The following is a 23,333-nucleotide window of genomic DNA, read 5'->3' as shown; positions in this document are numbered from 1 at the left end:
ATCTCATCCCTTTGGTACTCATAAAGATCAAGGCTGATGTGTTCAAAATACCATAAGCTACGTACATACATAATCACTTCACATAAATTAATGTAGGTCAACAATCACTTATCTAAAATCCTTGGAACCAGACGGGATTCCAAATTCACATTTTTTTTAAAAAATGAAAGTAATACAGAACATATATACATAATTACATAACAGCTCCAGTGGAGTCTGAAGCATCATCCTGTAATCAAACACATTGATATTTTCACAGCAAAACATATGAATACTCACATGAAGTGGGATAAAGACTATAAACAGCATTCTGCCATTGCAGTGAGGTTAGGTTGTGAACAACATTTCAAAAATAACCTTTTGGGTTTTGGAATTCTATGTAACAGATTGTGGATCTGTGTCCTGTGTTCTCTCTTCATTATACAGCGTTATTAAAATTAGAAAGTGTTGACATTTTCTTATAAACATTTTATAACATCAGTCTGATCTCATAGGTTCCTTTCCTCATCTGACTATTATCTCTCCTCAAAATTCCCTTTGGCTATCAGTATTCAGTAGACCAATCACATGGGAGGAATATCAGAATTCTACTGGATATCCATTATCCTAAAAGTATACCAGTAAGAATGATAATTCTACTTGTGAGATGTGTTCATACAAAAATAACTATTCTAAGCCAAAATAATGTTACATCTACATAGTTTTACTGAAGTTTTTGTAGATGTCTACTTAAACGCAACAGGATCTTTAGGAACGCTATAACGCCATTAGGATTATCCTGAATCCTAAGTTTTCAAAAATAGTATATAAGCTTTATATAAATGGGAACTAAAAGTTAGTCATATCTCTGCTCTGCTCTGCATTAGTCAGATCATATCTAGAAAAATATTCTTTTTTTGAGACAGTGTTGGATAATGGAAAGAAAAGAGGCTTTTCAGAAAAAATATGGGTCTGAGTGACAGTCCTATTACCTACTAGCTGTAAGATGATAGGCAAGTTATTTGACTGTGACCTTTGGTTTCCCCATTTGTAAAGTGGGGATAATAAAACTACTTTGCAAAGTCACAGTGAGAATTAGAAATAATAAACATAAAACACAAGAGGAAGTGGCACACAAGATAAAAGTTACTGGTTTTATTCTTTAAGAGAAATGGGGAGAAAAGGGAGAAAAATAGAGGAAGGAAGAAGTTCTACAGGCCTGAGTACTATATAAGAGGAAACACTTATTCAGTTTGCCCTTATGAAGCTTCTGGGACCGGGCTGGAAGGGAGCTAACAAAACTCAAACATCTGTTTGAAATATAAGTATTTTAATAATGTATTATTTATAATAAATCATTATAAAAATTAAAATGTTTTAATTACAATGTTGACACTTTCTTCAAGCACTAATCTAAGAGATGCATTCACACTATACTCTCAAAACACAAACATGTAGTGATTTTCTTTGTATTTTTTAACTACAGAACACTTCATAATTTTTAAAATGAAATCTGCAACTCTTACAGTATCTTCATGGTTTGTATAGCTAAGTAAAATAAAATAACAAGGTTGGAGGAAAATACTTACTCAATTTTCTGCTGGAGTTGTTCAGAAAGCTTTTTATTTTCTTCCTGTAGAGTATTCCTTTCATTCACTTAAAAACAATGTGAAAAAGAAGGCAAATAATATATTTATATTAACATCTATGTTAGGCTTTCAAATAAAATATGCCAGCATGTATGAAGAAATTAGTACTTCTAATCCTAAATCATAATGTTTATTCAGGGTTAACACTAGTGTGCAAAACTAATTCGTTACTAGGTAGGGAGTACTACATCTCACACCGTGCCAGTTCCATGTAACTGATTAACTGATAATTTTATGTAATGCTTGCAGGCAAAAGAGGGTACTTCATGTACTAGGGAGTATAATTATTCATACTGAGGACAAGAAAGCATTCCATCTGGTTACTCAGTCCTACTAATTTCAAATACCATTTTAGCAAGAGTCTCTATCTTGAAATTAATTTGATCATAAAAATAAAATAGGCCAGGCGCAGTGGCTCACAGCTGTAATCCCAGCACTCAGAGGCCGAGGTGGGTGGATCATTTGAGGTGAGGAGTTCGAGACCAGCCTGGCCACCATGGTGAAACCCCGTCTCCACTGAAAACACAAAAATCAGCCGGTGTGGTGGCGCATGCCTGTAATACCAGCTATTCGAGGTGGAGGCAGGAGAATCATTTGAACCTAGGACGCTGAGGTTGTAGTGAGCCAAAATAGTGCCACTGCACTCTAGCCTGGGTGGCGGAGAGTCTCAAAAACAAAACAAAACAAAACAAAAAAACACCAAAAAACGCTGAATATCAGTGTAATTTTTATAACAAGCACATTTATCAAATCAAATTTTCTTCTTAGTCATACTCTAGGTTTCATGAATAATTATGGTTATCAGTAACTTAAATATATCCATTGAAGAGTATCTGTTTGTTTGAATCTCCACCAAATTTTCCTATCTGTATTTATTTAATTTGTAAAGCAGAAATCCAGTTTTGGGCTGTAACTTCTACTGGAACCAGCATAAAACTCTCATCAATGCTTAGTATGACGTCACTGGTTAAGCATGTGTTTTAGTAAAAGAAGTAGATCCCAGAAATCAGGTCACAGTAAATACAATGAACTTTCACCAAAGAAGGTTAATTGTACTCTAAAATTTGTTAATAATTTAGTGGTTTATAAATCTAAACATATTTTCTTACACTGAGTAAATTTTCTGGACTATCTACAACATGTGAGGTTATTAAACTACTTTCGTGGAGGATCCAAAAAAATTAAGATATAGACAGTGACCTAAAGCAATGTGCAGTCTAACAAAGGAGACAAGATACTACATAAACATGTTTTATAGGTTTAAAAATGACAAAGGCAATCGAGAAGTACAAATAAAGTACTAAGGAAATTTCCAAGGAGAAAGAGGTTACTTTGGGCCCTGGAGAAGATCAGGAAGGCATTCATCAAAAAAAGGGCAACTGAGCTGGACAGGAAACTATTCTACAGAGAGAATCAGTGGAACAAAGACTGGGTATAATAAACGGTAGAAAGCTTTCAATAGCAGGTTAAGAAATTAAAACTTTATCTTATAGATTACCAGGAATAATTTTTTATAGATGAATGATGGGAAGACTGATTTGTTAGTACATATAGCATATACCAATGTGAGAAGAAAGTATTGACGACAAAAAGTCAGGTGGTCATTAAAAGAAATGAGTATCTGGACCTATGTAGAGGTGGATAAATAGGAAGTAAAGACCAGTAGAAGAACTGTAACAGAGGCAGAATCATAGTATTTGGCAACTCATCCTTTGTAGGGTTCACAGAAGTCAAAGATGACCTTAGATTTCTGATTAAGATGGTTTACTTGATTTTCCCTCTCCAAATCCAAATAAAATGACAACACTCTAAAGTAAGTCTACTGCAGTATTAAAAAGCCAGAAAGGGTGTCACTAACAGATCAGAACTATAAAAAATTTCTGAATTATTTAAAAATAGGCTCAGATTGATGGTAAAATCCAATGAAAAAGGGCCTTTAAAAAAGGGAGTATTCTTAGAAGAATCTCATACCAATTCTAGTATCAGAGGCAACATGGCCCACAAATTGCTAAATGGGTAAATAAAGGGTGCCTAATAGTTGCCCTTAGGCTAAAGTCATGAGGATAGATCTCTAAAAGTTTTGATGTAGGAGTCATTAATAAATACCGAGACAAGAAAATCAGAGCAGTGCTCCCAAGTAATTTATAGTAGACACAAGAGAAGGCACTTTCACGCTCAGAAGACCAACTATCCATACGGAAAAGCTCTCTAGCAAGGTGTCTTTCCCTCCCATTTTCAGTCATTAGAGTAGGGTCCCTGTAAGATTTACTATCAGCAAAGCAAAGATTCTCCCTTGGGCTAATTGAAAGGTAATTTTACTTAAAGGTAATTTTTAAAAAAAATATCTAGCTTGTAGGGCTAAAAAACCCCAAAACTATACAGAAATGAAATACTGGGCAAGAGCAGCATGTAAGTGGAGAAGATCATCAAAGTTAAGTGCTTTAAAATTCTTGTATTATTCAGAAGAGAATTAAGATATTAACTTTAAAAATGCAAGGCGGATCAACCGAGGTTAGGAGTTCGAGGCCAGCCTGGCCAACATGGCAAAACCCCATCTCTACTAAAAATACAAAAATTAGTCGGGCATGGTCGCACGTGCCTATAATCCCAGCTACTGGGGAGGCTGAGGCAGGAGAATTGCTTGAACCCAGGAGATAGAGGTTGCAGTGAGCTGAGATAGCATCACTGCACTCCAGCCTAGGAGACAGAGCAAGAATCCATCTCTAAAAAATAAAAAAAGAATATAAACAAGATTCAAAGCATCCCAGCTAATTCTTTGATCTTTTTTTTTTTTTTTTTTTTTTTTTGAGAGGGAGTCTCGCTCTGTCGCCGAGGCTGGAGTGCAGTGGCGCAATCTTGGCTCACTGCAATCTCTGCCTCCCGGGTTCAAGCAATTCTCTGTTTCAGCCTTCCGAGTAGCTGGGATTACAGATGCCTGCCACCATGCCCGGCTAATTTTTGTATTTTTTTTAGTAGAGACGGGTTTTCACCATCTTGGCCAGGCTGGTCTTGAACTCCTGACCTTGTGATCCACCCACCTCAGCTTCCCAAAGTGCTGGGATTACAGGCGTGAGCCACCGCGCCTGCCCTAATTCTTTGGATCGTAACAGAACCTTGCTGGCAGAAAAACTGAATGAACAAAATGATGATTTAAATGTATGTTCCCCAATTAAAACATTAACATATCAAGCCTGTCTGTTTTAGAAATTAAACACTGGGGCCAGGCACGGTGGCTCACAACTGTAATCCCAGCACTTTGGGAGGCCGAGGTGAGCGGATCACGAGGTCAGGAGTTCAAGACCAGCCTGGCCAACATAGTGAAACCGCTTCTCTACTAAAAATACAAAAAATTAGCTGGGCGTGGTGGTGGGCGCCTGTAATCCCAGCTACTCGGGAGGTTGAGGCAGGAGAACTGCTTGAATCTGGAAGGCAGAGGTTGCAGTGAGCAGAGATGACGCCACTGCACTCCAGCCTAGGTGACAGTGTGAGACTCCGTCTCAAAAAAAAAAAAAAAAAAAAAAGAAATTAAACATTGGTTCACCCTAGAAAAGCTATCAGTAAAACTTACTACATGAACAGATGCTAAGAGTTTTATAAATTCACAATTAAGCAAAACTTAGCAAAAGAGGTACAGAAGGAAATATCCATAACTTAATTTCACCTATCTACTAGAAGGCCACAGCACACTTAAATGTAATATAGTCTAGTCTTCCCTTATGTATCAACTGCTATTCTGGGCAGTATTCTAAAGCCCCTTAGGCCGATAAAGTATGTAAAGAAAAACAATCACCAAAAGAAACTGTAAAAATAATTGAAAGATGAAATTGTCACTATTTGCAAATATTTTTACCTAGACAATCTACAGCAAAATAAAGCTAATGAAAGACCTCAGAAATCCTTAGTCATCTTCCAATGATGGAGCGAGTGGGAGGGTCGGGGTGGTTCCTGGCTAGTGAGACTGAAGCAAAAGTTATTGGGTGGGTGTTCAAAGAAGCTTTTTTTTTTTTTAAAGACTCTCCTGGCATGCTCATTTCAGCCTTTTGCTGCTGCTTCTTCCTTGTACGAATGCAGTTATGAGGCCTGAAAAAGTACCTGCCATCTTTTGACCATGAGACAGGAAGCTTGAGGATGAATGCCTGCAAATTCTAAAGATGGTAAACTTCTACTTCACATTCCATGTTAAAAATTCCAGATGGATTAAATATGCAAATTTACGTGTGTGTGTGTATATATATATATTTATATATCATATGTACAAAAATTGGAGAATATTTTTATATTCTTGGAGATAGAGAAAGCCTTCCTAAACAAGGTAAGAAAATATACAAAACTTCCACTTGTCAAGTAGTTATAAAATGAAGTCAACAGGTAATGGCAAGGTAGAAAATATATGCACAGCATATCTACCAAAGTGTAATAATCCTTCCATAATATATAAATAACTCTTATTCACTAAATTAAAAAATACAAACAGCAAATAGGGCAATTTAAGACTGGGCAAAGAATAAATAAGCCATTCACCCAAGAAGACGATCATATAAAATAATACTTGACTGGAACAGTAACAGTGAATGCCCATTTTAAAAAGGTATCATTCTTCACCCACCAGATTGAATATTATTAATACATTTTTGCCCAAATCTGAGGAGGATGTAAGAAAATAAAAATTCTCAAACATTCAAACAAAAAGTTGAGCAGTCCATTAAAGTGACAATAGCTAAAAAATTGACACCTATACTATGGCATACAATGCAGCCATTTAAAAAAACGTTGTCTTATACTTTAACACCTAGATAAGTTTTTTTGCTTGCTTGGAGTTTTTGGCTCTATTTTAGATAAAGTTGCTGGAAATCTATTAGATATGTAGACATTATTGGAGATTATTTCCAGTAGTACTAACAATAATATTACTGTGGATCTCAACTACAGTTGGCCTTCTATATCTGTGAGTTCTAAATCTGTGGATGGGAAACATTTGGGAAAAAAAAATTCTACAAAGTTCCAAAAAGCAAAACTTGAATTTGCCAGACACCGAATACTACATTTAATTCACACAAATGAAGTGATGTGTAGAGACTGCATTTGGTATTATAAGGAATCTAGAGATGATTTAAAGTATGCAAGAGAATGTGGGTAGGTTATATGCAAATACTATGTGACTTTATATAAGGTACTTGAGCATCCAAGGATTTTGGTATGCATCAGGGTCCTGGAACCAATACCCTACAGATGGCAAGGAACAACTATATATTTATTGAGATGTAACAATTTTCTACTCATTGATAATATTCTTACATTCCTAAATAAATGTATGCACACGTTCACCCATATACACCACAGAATCTACAGACATATTAACATGTAAAGACTTCCAAGACATAGTCTAAAGTGAAATAACACATTAGAACACAAAGTATGGTATGATACCATTAAAATTCAAAAGAGAAGGGAAGGAAGCGGGGTCTAACAAGGCACAGAGACAGAAAAACCTGGACCTGGACAGATATGTATCAGACTATTAACAGTAGTCACCTCTGGGAGCAGAATAAAGCTATATTCTTTCTTACCTCTTTCAAAAACAATGAGCATATATTCAATATTCTTGCTTGAATAACCACAGGGTAGCAATATAATTAACAGAAAAAAATAAAAGACAGAATTAGTTTGGAAAAGAAGATAATTAATTAGATTTTGAATATATTGATTGTGAGTTGCTTATGGGAAATCCAGGTAATGGTCACCAAAAGAAATAAATAGTTATAAGAGAATAAGGTTAACAGAAGTATTAAAAGAATAAAAGAAGGCAGCTAAGAATGTAGAAAAACTCTACACTCAATAGCTAAGGAGAATAAACTGAAAATAGTATACTTATAAAAACAGTATGTCATAAATACCAAGAGAGAAAACAAGTGTAGAACAATAAATTGTCTGCTTTGTATTTAACTTTACTAAGTATTAAGGTTACATGAAATAAAGATAAAACCAAAGAAGCAAATATGGACATGTCCAAAAAAAAAAACACCACCTGCTTCTTGTCTTACAACTGATGACTTAAGACCAATGTGGACAGTATTTGCACAACCTTTTTGTACCCTATTTCTTATTAATTAAGCATGAGATTAAATCTACAAAAAGTACAAAAAAGGACATTTGAACTTTTACTAAATAAGGAAAAATACATGTAAACCATCCATTTAATTACAACCAATTTACTAATAGGTCTTAAAAATAATACATTATATACTTTAATAATTAATAAATGAAGAAAGGAAACTCACTAAGTTCTGTAATAAGTTTAAGATTCTGCTGCCGGATATTTTCAAACTCTTGCTGTTTTTTCCGCATATGTTCTTCAGTTACTGCACAGCGATCACATAATCCTGCTCTTAACCTATGAAACAAAACAAGGTATGTTTCATCCACTAAAAGAGATTTCCTTCTTTGGAATTCCAAGACTTTTATGAAGATTTAAGGAACTGACTTGGCAAATACTGTGAAAATCAACTAGATTAATGATGTTATTATACCTTTAACATATTCTTATATAGGCTGAAATCATGTTATACCACCATTTTCTTCAGATTGCAATTCTATAAAAATCTGCCAATTTTAAACTCATGCTAAGGGAACTTATTTATTGAAGAAGCTGACCTTGTTTTAATTTGTTATGGTCAAAATATGAACCCTAGTCTAATACCAAGGGGTAGAATTATACCTGAAGCAACTTTGCAGCTGCTTTGCTCAGCACAGTATGTCACCCATAGTGAGTGTTCAATATTTTTGATGAAAAATTAAATTCATCAAAATTTATTTGTCAATATTGGCAGGGCACAGTGGCTCATGCCTATAATCTCAGCCCTCTGGGAGGCTGCGGCGACAGGATCATGAGGTCAGGAGTTCAAGACCAGCCTGGCCAATGCGGTAAACCCCGTCTCTACTAAAAAATACAAAAATTAGCCAGGTGTGGTGGTGCTCGCTTGTAGTCCCAGCTACTCGGGAGGCTGAGGCAGAAGAATCGATTGAACCCAGGAGGTGGAGGTTGCAGTGAGCTGAGATCATGCCACTGCACTCCAGCCTGGGGGACAGAGCAAGACTCTGACTCAAAAAAAAAAAAAAAAAAATTTTTTTTTTTGTCAATATTGTTGAATAAAGGTCAAGAAATACAAGGGAGAAAAAGTCACCTCATATTTTCCTTTTGGCATTAAAAAAAATTAGTAAAAATTCACAATGTATTATATAAAAAAAATTACAGGCTGGGCACAGTGGGTCATGCCTGTAATCCCAACACTTTGGGAGGCCGAGGCGGGTGGATCACAAGGTCAGGAGATCGAGACCATCCTGGCTATCACAGTGAAACCCCCGTCTCTACTAAAAATACAAAAAATTAGCTGTGCGTGGTGGCGGGCACCTGTAGTCCCAGCTACTCGGGAGGCTGAGGCAGGAGAATGGCGTGAGCCTGGGAGGCGGAGCTTGCAGTGAGCTGAGATTGCACCACTGCACTCCAGCCTGGGCGACAAAGCGAGACTCCGTCTCAAAAAAAAAAAAAAAAAAAAAAAATACGAAATAGCTTTTACTAATTATTTGTGACTGTTGAAGAGAAAAATACATATCACACAAGCAGGCGAGGGAGAGTTATATTCCAAAATGTTAATAATAGTTATCTTGTAGGTGACAGTATTATGGGAGATTTTCTCTTCTTCATTTTCCATATTTTTGAAACATTTTCCAATTTCATTATTTACCTAATCAGAAAAAAATACAGTTAAAAAGGAGACACATACCCCACGTTAAGAATTCAGGAAATAAATTCGAAGATAATTGTTTTTTTTTTTGTTTGTTTGTTTTTTTTTTTTTTTTTTTTGAGACGGAGTCCTGCTCTGTCACCCAGGCTGGAGTGCAGTGGCGCAATCTCAGCTCACTGCAAGCTCCGCCTCCTGGGTTCACACCATTCTCCTGCCTCAGTCTCCCGAGCAGCTGGGACTACCGGTGCCCGCCACCTCTCCTGGCTAATTTTTTGTATTTTTCATAGAGATGGGGTTTCACTGCGTTAGCCAGGATGGTCTCGATCTCCCAACCTCGTGATCCACTTGCTTCCGCCTCCCAAAGTGCTGGGATTACAGGCGTGAGCCGCTGCACCTGGCCCAAAGATAATAATTTCAAGTCAATAACTAAGCCAATAATATAATAAGTATTTAAGTGTTGGCAGAGCATGGTGGCTTACGCCTGTAATCCCAGTACTTTGGGAGGCCGAGGTGGTCAGATCACCTGAGGTCAGGTGTTAAGAGACCAGCCTGGCCAATGTGGCAAAACCTCATCTCTACTAATAACAAAAATTAGCTGGGTGTGGTGGCTCATGCTTGTAATCCCAGCTACTCGGGAGGCTGAGGCAGGATAAATGCTTGAACCCAGGAGGCAGGGATTACAGTAAGCTGAGATAGCGCCATTGCACTCCAGCCTGGGTGACAGAGTAAGACTATGTCTCAAAAAAAAAAAAAAAAAAAAAAAAAGATAGTAAGTATTTAAGTGTCTGTGGAAGTCACAGCATGGTAGCATATGCCACGAATTTTAAAATAAGTTAGAGATAAAAGATGAAAAGTATACAACTAAAGCAAAGCAAAATAAAAGAACACAGACTTTTTTTTTTCTTTTTTTTTTTTTAATGAGATGGGGTCTCACTATGTTGCCCAGGCTGGTCTCAAACTCCTGAGCTCAAGTGATCCTCCCACCCTGGCCTCCCAAAGTACTGGGATTACAGGCATGAGTTACCGTGCCTGGCCAGAACCCAGACATTTTATACAAAAGTAAAACTCATATGAAACAATGTTGATATAGATGTAGAATCAAAAGATAGGAAGTCATATGTAGCATTAATAGAATCCGAATTTCTAGAATGAATGAACAAACAGCTAGGCATCATGATTTAAGTGGAATGCAGTCTGAAGACAGGAATTAGATCAGAAGCCTTAAAATCACACTGTATAAAGAACACCACTTAACTAAAGATGGTAAAGTCAACACTTGCAACTATTTCTGCTCCTTTCTAGAATCTCATAAAATTACAGTAAAGATGTATCTATATTTTAAAGATACAAACACATGAGGACAAGAAGAATGGAAGAGAAAACAAAACAAAAAAACGAAAGCAAGGCAGCTGGTGGGCAAATAGAAAGTGACCTGAGAATGCTAAATCATAAGCCAATGATGGGAAAAGCTGAGAATTGCATTGTCCAGGATGGTAGACACAGACACATGTGGCTATTTCAATTTAAATAAATAAAATAAAAATAAAAATTGAGCTTCTCAGTTGCAGACAAGTGCTCAGTAGCCACATGTCTACTTGCTACTATATTGAACAGTGCAGATTTAGAACAATTTCCACGATCACAGAAAATGCTATTAGACAGTACTGACCTAGAACCAACCTGATTCACACTGTAAAATTCCCAAAAGGCTCAACAATTGGTTCTGGGAGTGACTGATTAAAAGCACATTTTAAGAAATTATTATACGAACATTCTCTCCTATATTCTGAGCACTCAAGTGATTACCCCTTTGACATCCCAGCAGCAGACTGGAGGTTTAATGTTTAGACAATCTAAAACAGAGAGTGTCTGGTCTGGGAGCCATGAGGCTCAGTTAGGAGTAGGAGTACAATAATGAAATGAATATATATACACACCAAATTCTCAGATTCCAGCCTAGGCCCTCATCATCTACTTGGCTCCAAGAACACTGGGAGTCAGCCCTATTACACATTCTAGAAAATAGAATTAAGGAGTCTTCTTTAGGAAATCTGACCAACTTGACAGGAAAGACCTAAAGATACTGACATTAGGGCATATTCAAGCAAACAGACCAGCCAGATCATTCTAACAGAGAAGCTCACAGTCTACAGCTCTACCCATGCACTCAGAGCTTCTAATTACTTTATTCTCATCTCTTAAATATAACAAATAACCAAGTATCAAAAGGCATCTGAGAAATGCTTATAAATTATAAGAAACCATAGCAAACAAAACATTAAAAAAAGAAATAAAAAATCTGGAAGAAATAATAAGCTATACAGAAAGAAAAAGAAAAAATGCCAACGCTACCACAATCACAATCATCAAATTATAAAGAATACAGTAAGCCTTCACTTAACATCATTGATAGGTTCTCGGAAACTGTGACTTCAAGTTAAATGATGTATAAGCAAGCTAATTTTTCCCCCTCACTGTTAAAATGAAATGATGTCAAAGGAAAGGATGTTATTCGAAGGGTGCTGTAGGTCATTTCTTTTAAAGTCATAGTTTCCAAGAACCTATCTACAATGTTAAGTGAGGACATACTATATTCTAGAGGTAAGAAATGATGTGAAAACTATAAAATGAGAATGGGATTGCCATAAAAGGAAATATTCTGAGAACAAAAAAGAGACTTTAGAAATTAAAAATAGTATCCAGGTGTGGCAGCCCATGCCTGTAATCCCAGCATTTTTGGGGGCTGAAGCAAAAAAGAATTAATTGCTTGAGGCCAGATGAAGACCAGCACGGGCAACATAGTGAGATCCTGTCACTATTTAAACAAAAACCAAATAAAATAAAATAAAATAAAATAAAAATTAAAAATATTAAGAAAGACAAAACTACAAATAGAAGGTAAGAAAGTAAAGCTAAGAAAATCTACTCAAAAAGTAAAGAGAAAATAGAAAAGACAAAACTGGGCAATTATTCTAGAAGGTCTATCATATAAAGAATAGGAGTTCCAGGAAAAGCAAGGAAACATAGGAGGGGATTTGAGGCAGTGTGGGGAATAGTGAAGAAAATCAAGAACACGGCCCACTACTTAAAGGACTGAAAAGAAAAATAAAAAAAAAAACCTAAGTCTCCAGCACAATGGATGTTAACAGATCTATACAAAAGAACTCATCATTATGGAATTTCTGGATGCTGCAAAGACAAGAGCCCATAAGCGTTCAGAAGAAATTTTTTTTTTTAAAGAGTACACAGAAAAGATAAAAAATCAGAATAGAGATGGGAGGATCGCTTGAGGCCAGGAGTTCTAGACAAGCCTGGTCAACATGAGATCCCATCTCAAAAACAAACAAAGACTAACAGCACTGTTTTGGTGGGGATTGTGGGGGAAAAAAGAAAACTCAGAATAGTGTGGGATTTCAACAGCAACATTAGAAGCTAAAAGAAGTGACTTGGAATTCTGAAAGAGAATTATTTCCAACCTAAACCTATATTCTCCAACTATTATTTCAACAAAAATTTTCAGACATGTAAAAATCTCAAAAATTTTGCTTCCTATCATTAATTTTTTTTTAAGCATGACAATGGTACTCTTTTTTTGAGACAAGGTCTCAAAATGGTAGTGAGAGGGACTAATCGGAACAAAGATGAAACAAGAATGGCCACAATTAACTGCTGAAACCAAGTGATGGGTACAATGGAATTGGTTATACTATTATGTCTACTTTTATATATGTGTGATTTTCTAAAATAAACTTTTTTTAGGTCTCATACACTCCATCTCAGAAATCTACTGGAGGAGGCATTCTACCAAAATAAGACAAAACAGAAAAGAAGTCCTAGATATATGAAAAAGGAAAGCAGTAAAAGGAACCTCTGATGACCACTACGTAGCAGGTAAAGAGGACAGAGTCCAAATTGAAGCAGATCAGAGCCTCTGAGACAGATCTGTTTGAAAAGGTGAAATGACAGAAGATACAACCCATCTAAACACCTTGATACATTTAGATAAATGATGGAACGTTGTGGTTGAACTAGTGGTTGGTAAGAACACTAAGCATATAAAAAAAAGGTCCATCATAAACACTATGGACAACAGAAATTTGCATAGGAAGAAAAATTACAGTTTACAATATGTTTCAGCTTTGAACTGCATTTACATAATCATAAAATAAAAACTCAATAGTGATCTAACCAAAATTATTATACACTACATAGGAGGAAGAGGGAAATGGGAATGGCGTCTATGTAGAAAGCAGAAAAAAGAAAAAAAAAAACACCTAAGTCAAGAAAAATTTGTAAATAGCTCATAAACATTTTTAAAAAGAGATTTTTGAAGTAAACAGCAAAACAATATGAAGAATTGAAAATGACTGCCTCTGAAGAAGGGGAAATTGGAAAGAAGGAGAACTTCATTATGTTTGTTGATCTCCCACTCTGAATAAATGTCTGTTCTTTTGGCTGAAATTATAAAGATGAGAAAGATCAGTACAATTGTTTGACTTGGAATCTGGTAGAAGAGACACAATAAAAAATAGACAAAAAAAAGGGAAAGTAAAGTAAGTTGTATAGCGTATTAGAAGGTGGTATGTACTTTGGGGCTGGGTGCGGTGGCTCATGCCTGTAATTCCAGTACTTTGGGAGGCTGAGGCACGTGGATCACTTGAGGCCAGGAGTTTGAGACCAGCCTGGCCAACATGGTGAAACCCTGTCCTTACGAAAAATATCAGAAAAATTAGCTGGACATGGTGGCACACACCTGTAGTCCCAACTACTAGGGAGGTTGAGGTGGGGGGGTGGAGAGGAGGGGGTGTGTATGTGTGTGAGCTGGGGGGGGGATCACTTGAACCCGAGAGGTGGAGGTTGCAGTGAGTCAAGACTGCGCCACTGCACTCCAGCTTGGGCGACAGAGTGAGTGAGACTCTGTCTCAAAAAAAGAAAAAGGAAAAAAAAAAACAAGGTGATACGTGCTTTGGGAGGAAACAAATCACAGAGGGAGATAGAAGATCCAGTTAGGTTGGGGAACTTGGTGCAATTTTAAATAGGCTATTGAAGAAAAACTTCACTGTGAAGTTAACATTTGCGAGGAGATGTAAATGATGAGAAGGAGTGAGTTTTAAGAATACCTGCAAGAGACTGTTACAGGTGAATGAGGATAGAGTACAAAATTCCTACAGTTGAAAAGTGCCTGGACTATTAAAGAAATGTCAAGGAGGCCAGTATAACTTCAGTAGAGTAAAGCAAACAGGAAAATCAGCAGGAGAAAAAAAATGTCAGAAGTGTACTGAGGGCTGACAGCTGTCTAAATATCTGAAAAGTTAATCATGTGAAAGAGATTTATGATCTAAAGGACTAAAACTAGGACCAATGGGCAGCAATTCTACAGATATAAACCTAGTATAAAGAAAACTTTCCAATTACAGTATTTAAGGACGGAATGTGTTACCTAAGAAGGGAGTGATTTCACTTGTCACTGGACATGTTTAAGCACAGAAAAGACGATCACCCAGAAATTAGGAAGGTAATTTTAAACACATGTTGAATAGATCGTTAGATCAGTGGTCCCTAAACCTGGCTATTTCTCAAAACCACCTAAGCAGCTTTAAAACGGAGGGAGGGAGAAAGAGAGGAAAAAGATTTGTAAGTCTACCCATGATCAACTGAATTAGAATCTGCAGGTACGGGGCCCGGGAATCTGCTCAGAAGCTTCTCTTCACAGATCGATCCTTAAAGCTTTAGAACGGGGTGTCCAATCTTTTGGCTTCCCTGGAAGAATTGTCTTGGGCCACACATAAAATACACTAACACTAATGATAGCTGATGAGCTTAAAAAAAAAAAGTCAAACAAATTTCATAATGTTTTAAGAAAGTTTACAAATTTGTGTTGGGCTGCATTCAAAGCTGTCCTGGGCCACATGCAGCCCGCAGGTCGTGGGTTAGACAAGCTTGCTTTAGAATAAGGCACTCTCATCTTCTCCTACCTATGTTCTTTTCATGTCTTATCCTTACATTGAGCCATTTTGTTAACAGTGAAAAGCTAATGCCTGAGTACTTAAAATATATACACTTGCCCTACCACTCACTCTGGAGTGTAAGAAGTATGGTATGCCTTGAACCTATGGAGCCATCCATGGCTTGCAATAAGTTTCATCATCAGCACTCATTACATGCTTAGCTTTCCTACCTGTATAGCTGGGCCCCCAGCTCTTCCACTCATGCTTGGCTTTTAAGTCTGGCTTAAACTCACAGCTAAGAGAAGGGTTAAACAAGGTTAACAGGCATCTGATATTGATGCTGATCTCCCAGCTACACATTCAAGTTTTTCTTTTTTGTCATTCGCTTTTCCTTATTTCTTGCTGATTACTGGTCACATACATATAATGCTTTTTACAAGTTAAACTAGGAGCTGATACAACTTTAATTAAACAAACAAAAATGATTAGGTCTGTTGGAACTGTTCCTATTTACCAATATTCTTTACAATTTTGAAAAATCATGTCACTGACGAAAAATGCAGTTAGTGTTACTTGAATCATCAATAAACATACTTGTATCAGTCACATTAATGATCATTTTATACAAAGGAACGAGTATCTCAACAACTCATCTTTTAGAACAGGCATACTCGTAATATTTACTTTCTGATATACTACCAATCAATTTTCTCTATATAGTTGTGATATTTAAAAAATAATTATGTATGTAGGTAGGTTATATTATTTAAATTTCATTTCAGGATACTAAAAATTACATTATAAAAAATTTTTATAGGCCAGGCACAGTGGCTCACTCCCATAATCTTAGCACTTTGGGAGGCTGAGGCAGGAGAATCTGCAGTGAGCCATTATTGCGCTACTGCACTCCAGCTTGGATGACTGAATGAGACTGTCAAAAGAAAAAAACTTTTTTTTTTATAAAGGGAGACTGTAATATAAGCATTGATAATCATTTGTCTTTTTTGTTGAGACAGGGTCTTGCTCTTTCGCCCAGGCTGGAGTGCAGTGGCATGATCACTGCTCACTGCTGCCTTGACTTCCTGGGCTCAAGTGATCCTCCCACCTCAGCAGCCCGAGTAGCTGGGACTACAGGCACTCACCACCATGCTGGGTAATTTTGTACTTTTAGAGACAGGGTTTTGCCATGTTGCCCCAGCTGGTCTCAAACTTTTGGGCTCAAGCGATCTGCCTACTTGGCCTCCCATGCTGGGAATACAGGTGTGAGCCACTGCACCGGCCTCTGTACACTTTAAGTTGGTAAACAGTATGTTATGTGAATTTTATCTCAATAAAGTTGTTTTTTAAAAAATAGTAAAGTTCGGCCAGGTGTGGTGGCTCATGCCTGTAATCCCAGCACTTTGGGAGGCCGAGGTGGGCGGATCACAAGGTCAGGAGGTTGAGACCATCCTGGCTAACATGGTAAAACCCCGTCTCTATGAAAAAATATAAAAAAGTTAGTTGGGCGTGGTGGCAGGTGCCTGTAGTCCCAGCTACTCGGGAGGCTGAGGCAGGAGAATGGTGTGAACCTGGGAGGCGGAGCTTGCAGTGAGCTGAGATCACACCACTGTACTCCAGCGTGTGTGACAGAGCAAGACTCTGTCTCAAAACAACAACAACCACCAAAAAAAAAAAAAAAAAAGAAAGTTCATCTTATATAGATTTTTACCACACAAAAAGACCTTGAGGGGGAAAAGCAAAAGCTATCTAGCATTCCTGGAAAAATCTGGGAAATGATACAGCCATAAAACAAGAGTATACATACACACACACACACACACACACACACATATAAATATAAAGCAACAATCAAAAAATAATAAAAAGTTCTTGGATATTACGTACGTGATTGTCAAAATAACTTCAATAGTAGGGTTGGAGAATAAAAGAAATCTCACAGAACATGGAAGAAAAACAAGTAATAGAAAATAAGAGAAAAGATGATAAAAAATCAGTCTCTGACTAAGAAGTGCTCCAGAGAGACCATTAAAAAATAGAGAAAGTGGCAGAAAAAAATTACCAGACTTTGAGTGCTAGTTTTTAGGTTAGTGTCCAGTGCAATGAAGGAAACACACACACAGAGCATCACGAAGGTTCAGAACAAGGAAAAATTTCAGAAAGGAAAAGAAAATCTGTTACCTACAAAAGAATTAACACGAGAGTGGCAGACTGTATCAGTACTGGAATGCTAACAATGAGAAATGCCTTCAAAGTTTTCAGGGAAAACGATTTTAAACCTAGAAATTTATATCCAGTCAAAATATCAACTATATTTAACAGTAGAATAAAAATATTTTCAAGAATGCAAGGACCCTTTGAAAATTTAGTTCCTGTGCCTTCTTTTTCAGCAGTTACTTGAGGGTAAGCTGTAACAAAATGAGCTTAAAAAACCAATAGAAAGGCCCACATTTATCGATCACATTCACTGCTGTATCCCCAAGGTCTAAAACAGTGCCTGGAACAAAACAGGTGGTTCATAAGTATTTGTTGACTGTTTAACATGAGAGAAATGAAATAACTGAATTAATGCAGGGATCTAATGAAGAGAAATCCAGAATGACAGTTTTCTAGAATAGTCTAGAAAGTGAATGACCTAAATTAGTACAAGAAGTTTTTTAGCCCAAGAAATATTTCTTCAAGAAAAAGAACTGGCTGAGCACAGTGGCTCATGCCTATAATCTCAGTACTCTGGGAGGCTGAGGTGGGAGGATGGTCTGAGCCTAGGAGTTCAAGACAAGCCTGGGCAACATAGGAGGACCTTGTCTCTACAAAAAAATCAGAAAATTAGTCAGATGTAGTGGTATGTGTAGTCCCAGCTACTCTAAGGCTGAGGTGTGAGAATCACTTGGGCCTGGGAGGTAGATGCTGAAGTGAGCCAAGGTCACGCCACTGCACTCCAGCAGAGCGAGACCCTGCCTCAAAACAAACAAACAAAACTTACAACAAAAAAAATTAATGAATGAGTAGAATAACTAAGGCATTAAATAATATTAATGATGTAAGGAAACATGGTTCTTGTCTCAACATGAAAAAGGGTAGTGAGAAATTCTAGAAAAAAACATTTAAATAAGTCATTATCGTAACATAATTATGAGCTGATTTGAACAACTGATTGGGGACAAAGTAAAAAACAATGTATTTCATCTGGACATTAGAAACAATTAGAAACAATTTCCCTCAGTGGCAGAAAGGCCATGACATCAGATATGTAAAGAAATGCAATCCTAGCTCTGCAGTGAATATTTATACAGTCAATAAATAAACTCAGTTTACTATTTTCCAACTTCTAGAATCAGCTTATAAACAAAATACAAAAAAGACTGAAATCTGGTAATAGAAAAGAATATAACTATTGTCAACCTTGACCATATTTATATTGTAAAGGTTCAGCTGATCAAAGGCAGAGGGTAGAAAGAGCGGAAAAGTGATAGAGGAAAGGGTAAGAAACACCAGTATCTTCCTGTAACATAATGGTAAGAACAGGGAAACTGTTTACAGGTGAAGCAATATAAAACAAAGACCTAAATATATATATTAAGGTTGAAAGGTAAAATAGAAGAGCTAAAACAATAACTTTTCAAATACAGGAGAGGGATTTTTAAAATATCACTGGCTAGATGGTTACAAAATGAAGCAATATTCCCTAGCTTATTACTTTCAGTTTTTCTTATCACCTACCATTCTTGATAATAGTATCTGTGAAAAAGGGTCAATTTTTGATTGCTGATCCTAGTTTAAATTTAAATAGATGCAAGAAAATGTGCTAGCTCCTGTTTCCATCAGCATGGTTCTATTGCCTTCCTCTTGCCTATCTTCCACTGCTGCTGCTAAAGAAAAAACACTCCCAATTTCACAAGAGAATGCAGTTTCAGTAGCTATGTAACAGGTAAAGGGAAAAAAGAGCAATTCCACAAAAGGCAGAAAGCAACAGGCATTCTGAGTTTATTCCAGTTCACAAGGATGAAGAAATAAAAGCTTCCATTTGCTACTAAAACTTATCAGAGTAACAATTATGCTCAATTGTTTGCTATAGCCCAAAAAGATTTACTGACATTTATTCATTTTCATTCAATATGGTTTCACTGTTTACTTACAATGTGCTCAGTGCTGTGAATACAACAGAGATGAAGGTAATGCCATTTCTTTAAAAAGCTTACAGTCTACCAGAGAAAGACAGGAAAAAAAAAAAAAAAAAAAGAAAAAGTAATTACAACAAAGTATAATTCATACTGTGACAGCAGAAATAGAGTATATGAAAGCACACAGCAACTTAACCTAGTCTAGGAAGTTAGAGAAAGTCTCCTGAATAATACGATGTTTAAATTCAAATCTATGAGTAACAGCAACACAAAAGCGGACACTTGCTTCAGTGTTTGAAAAATAGTTGCAGAACCATAAATCTCCTGATTGTAAGTATCAATTTTCCTTTTAACAACATCTGAAAATGAGTTCACTGACTGCCAAAATGCTTTAAAAAATATTAAACTCTATTAGACAACTGTGTTTTAACTTCTTTGTTCAGATTTTCAAAAAAAATGCATTCTATCTACTTCTCCAGCACAGTGACTGTTTCTTAGATTTAGTGAAATACTTTAGTTCCTTGAAGGACAGTCTGTAAATATACTCATTAAACATAATAATAATTATTAAACATAATATAAAACATAATAATCATTAAACATAAATGAGCCATATAAAACTAGAACTTAGAACTTTTTATTATCTAATTTACTTTTACTAGGTAATTCCCTTCATTGAAATATCTCAGTGTTTTCCCATTAACATACTAAGAATTGCTTTGTTTTATGAAGAGTAGGCTGAATTACTGTTCAGAAATTTTAACAAAATAGGCTGAACACAGTGGCTGATGCCTGTAATCCCAATACCATGGAAGGCCAAGGCAGGAGGATCACTTGAGGCCAGGAGTTCAAGACCAGCCTATGATCAACGCAGCAAGACAGTCTCTATAAAAACAAAAAAATTAGCCAGGCATGGCGTGGTGCTTGTCTGTAGTCCTAGCTACCTGGGGGGCTGATGTGAGAAGATCTCTTGAGCCCAGGAATTTGAGGCTGTAGTGAGCTAGGATGGTGCCATTGCACTCCAGCCTGGGCAACAGAGTGAAACCCTGTCTCTAAACAAAACAAAACAAAACAAAAAGACCAAACAAAAGAAAAAAAAATGAACAAAATACACGTTGCTTTTTAAAGGTCTCAGCAAAATGTTAATTTGTACAGATTTTTAAAGCTTACTCTAGATAATCATTCTTACATATGACATAGAACTAAAACAAAATTTTAAATAAGGCAGAAATTCACCAAAAGTTACCTACTTAGTCCTTTAAAGGTAGTATTTAGTTAGCAACAATTAAAAAAACAAAAATGAAAAAAAAACCTTCCAAGGAAACAGACTATACAATAGGCAATGTTGAAGACCTGATATTTCAGAGTGTCTGTTTCGGTAAACTTTAGATCAAGCACAAATACTTTGAGATGATCATTTAAGATGTAATTAATTTATATAACATTAATAAAGTTAAGACAATATAAAGGGGAGGCATCATGAAATAGTAAAAATGGAAGCGGGGATCAGATTTAAGATATAAACCTGGCCAGGCGCGGTGGCTCATGCCTGTAATCCCAGCACTTTGGGAGGCCCAGGTGGGCAGATCACGAGGTCAGGAGATCGAGGCCATCCTGGCGAACACGGTGAAAACCCGTCTCTACTAAAAATACAAAAAAAAATTAGCCGGGCGAGGCGGTGGGCGCCTGTAGTCCCAGCCACTCGGGAGGCTGAGGCAGGAGAATGGCGTGAACCTGGCAGGCGGAGCTTGCAGTGAGCAGAGGTCGTGCCACTGCACTCCAGCCTGGGCGACAGAGTGAGACTCTGTCTCAAAAAAAAAAAAAAAAAGATATAAACCTAATTATGTATTAACTATGTGATCCTGGGAAAGCTTCTTTGCTCTTTGCCAGCTAGTTTCCTCACATGCAAAATGGATCTATCATCTATCCTGTAGTGTTAATAGAAAGATTTAGCGCTGGATGCCTAAGTACAAAGTGAATCCTCAATACATACTAACTACTGTATTTAAAAAAACAGATCTGCAGCTTAATTAAATGGAGCTTCATGAAACAAGAGATAAATCTTTAAGTGTGCCCAGAGGAAATTTTGGATTTGCATTTGAAGAAAGGTGAGCAAAAGCAAGTCTACAAAACAATGAGCTACATATCCTCATCCCACCCCGACTCCCTGCCACCAAATTAATACCACCTAATGAATTACAGGCCCATGTACCTAAGGATGTAAAGGTGAATGGAATGAAAGGCAAGGGAATATTTAGAATGAGAAATACCAAAGCAGCATGGCATCCACCAGAGGTAGAATAGATCTTAAAGAAAAAAGAATCTAGTTTTAAGAAATGCAGAATAAAACACATAATTTTAACAATTAAATATATCAACTGGCTGCGCACAGTGGCTTATGCCTACAATACCAGCGCTTTGGGAGGATGAGGTGGGAGAACTGCTTGAAGTCGGGAGGGAGGGATCTGGTAGGAGGTAACTGAATCATGGGGGCAGTTAACGCTATGCTGCTGTTCTCTTGATAGTGAGTTCTAACGAGATCTGATGGTTTCATAAGGGGCTTTTCCCCCTTTTGCTTGGCACTTCCTCCTGCCATCATGTGAAGAAGGACGTGTTTACTCCCCCTTTCGCCATGATTGTTAAGTTTTCTGAGGCCTCCCCAACCATGTGGAACTGGGTGGGAGGGAAATGTTGGGTTGGAGCCTCCACACAGTACCCACTGGGATACTGTCTAGTGGAGCTGTAATAAGACGGCCATCATCCTCCAGACCCCAGAAAGGCAGATCCACCAACAGCTTGCACTGTGCACCTGGAAAAGCCACAAACACTCAATGCCAGCCCGTGAAGGAAGCTGGGAACGGGGCTGTACCCTGCAAAATCACAGGGGCAGAGCTGCCCAAGACTGTGGGAACCCACCTCTTGTATCAGCATGACCTGGATGTGAGACATGGAGTCAAAGGGGATCATTTTGGAGTTTTAAAATTTGACTGCCCTGCTGGATTTTGGACTTGCATGGGGCTTGCAGCCCCTTTGTTTTGGCCAATTTCTCCCATATGGAATGGGTGTATTTACCCAATGCCTGTATCCCCACTGTATCTAGCAGGTAACTAACTTGCTTTTGATTTTACAGGCTCACAGGTGGAAGGAACTTGCCTTGTCTCAGATGAGACTTTGGACTTGGACTTTTGGGTTAATGCTGTAATAAGTTAAGATTCTAGGTGACTGTGGGGAAGGCAATGATTGTTTTGAAATGCGAGGACATGAGATTTGGAAGGGGCAAGGAGTGGAATGATATGATTTGGCTGTGTCCCCACCCAAATCTCAACTTGAATTGTAGTTCCCACAGTCCCAACCGTGGGAGGTAATTGAATCATGGGGGTGGTTACCCCCATGCTTCTGTTCTTGTGGATAGTGAGTTCTCATGAGATCTGATGGTTTTATAAGGGGCTTATCCCCCTTTTGCTTGGCACTTCTTCCTGCCATCATGTGAAAAAGGATGTGTTTGCTTCCCTTTCTGCCATGATTGTAAGTTTCCTGAGGCCTCCCCAGCTCTGCAGAACTGTGAGTCAATTAAACCACCTTTCTTTATAAACTACCTAATCTCAGGCAGTCCTTTAAATCAGCATGAAAATGGACTAATACAGGGAAAAATAAAAATAAAAAAATATATATAGACTACATAAAAGAAAGTAATTTAATGGGAAGGAGATGAGGCACTCATCCACTGATTTCTTCTCTGAAACGGCCTGGAGAAGAAGAACTACTTAAAAAGGAAGTACAAGACTGCAAAGGTTACCAGAACAGGAAGCTCAAACTTTAAGCCATAAAATGAAGAGTGTTTTGAAGACACTGGAAAGCCCTTCAAGGGGCAGGATGAAGAATACTATCTTGGGGATG

General features: G+C 37.3%; 1 protein-coding gene across 8 annotated transcripts in view; it reads right to left on the bottom strand.

The window, feature by feature from the left end:
• Positions 1 to 23,333, bottom strand: part of RBBP8 (RB binding protein 8, endonuclease) — a 94,253-nt gene that overhangs the window by 46,679 nt on the left and 24,241 nt on the right. For all 8 annotated transcript variants that reach the window (XM_031003568.3, XM_031003566.2, XM_031003569.3 and 5 more), the window contains 2 exon segments: positions 7,907 to 8,019; positions 1,569 to 1,635 (listed from right to left, as the gene is read on the bottom strand). In XM_031003568.3, coding sequence (XP_030859428.2) covers positions 1,569 to 1,635; positions 7,907 to 8,019 — 180 coding nt within the window.

The sequence above is a fragment of the Gorilla gorilla genome, chromosome 17 (assembly GCF_029281585.2).
Source record: "Gorilla gorilla gorilla isolate KB3781 chromosome 17, NHGRI_mGorGor1-v2.1_pri, whole genome shotgun sequence".
Taxonomy (NCBI): domain Eukaryota; kingdom Metazoa; phylum Chordata; class Mammalia; order Primates; family Hominidae; genus Gorilla; species Gorilla gorilla.
The sequence above is the reverse complement of the archived record's forward strand: the minus strand, read 5'-3'. Positions and strand labels throughout refer to the sequence as shown.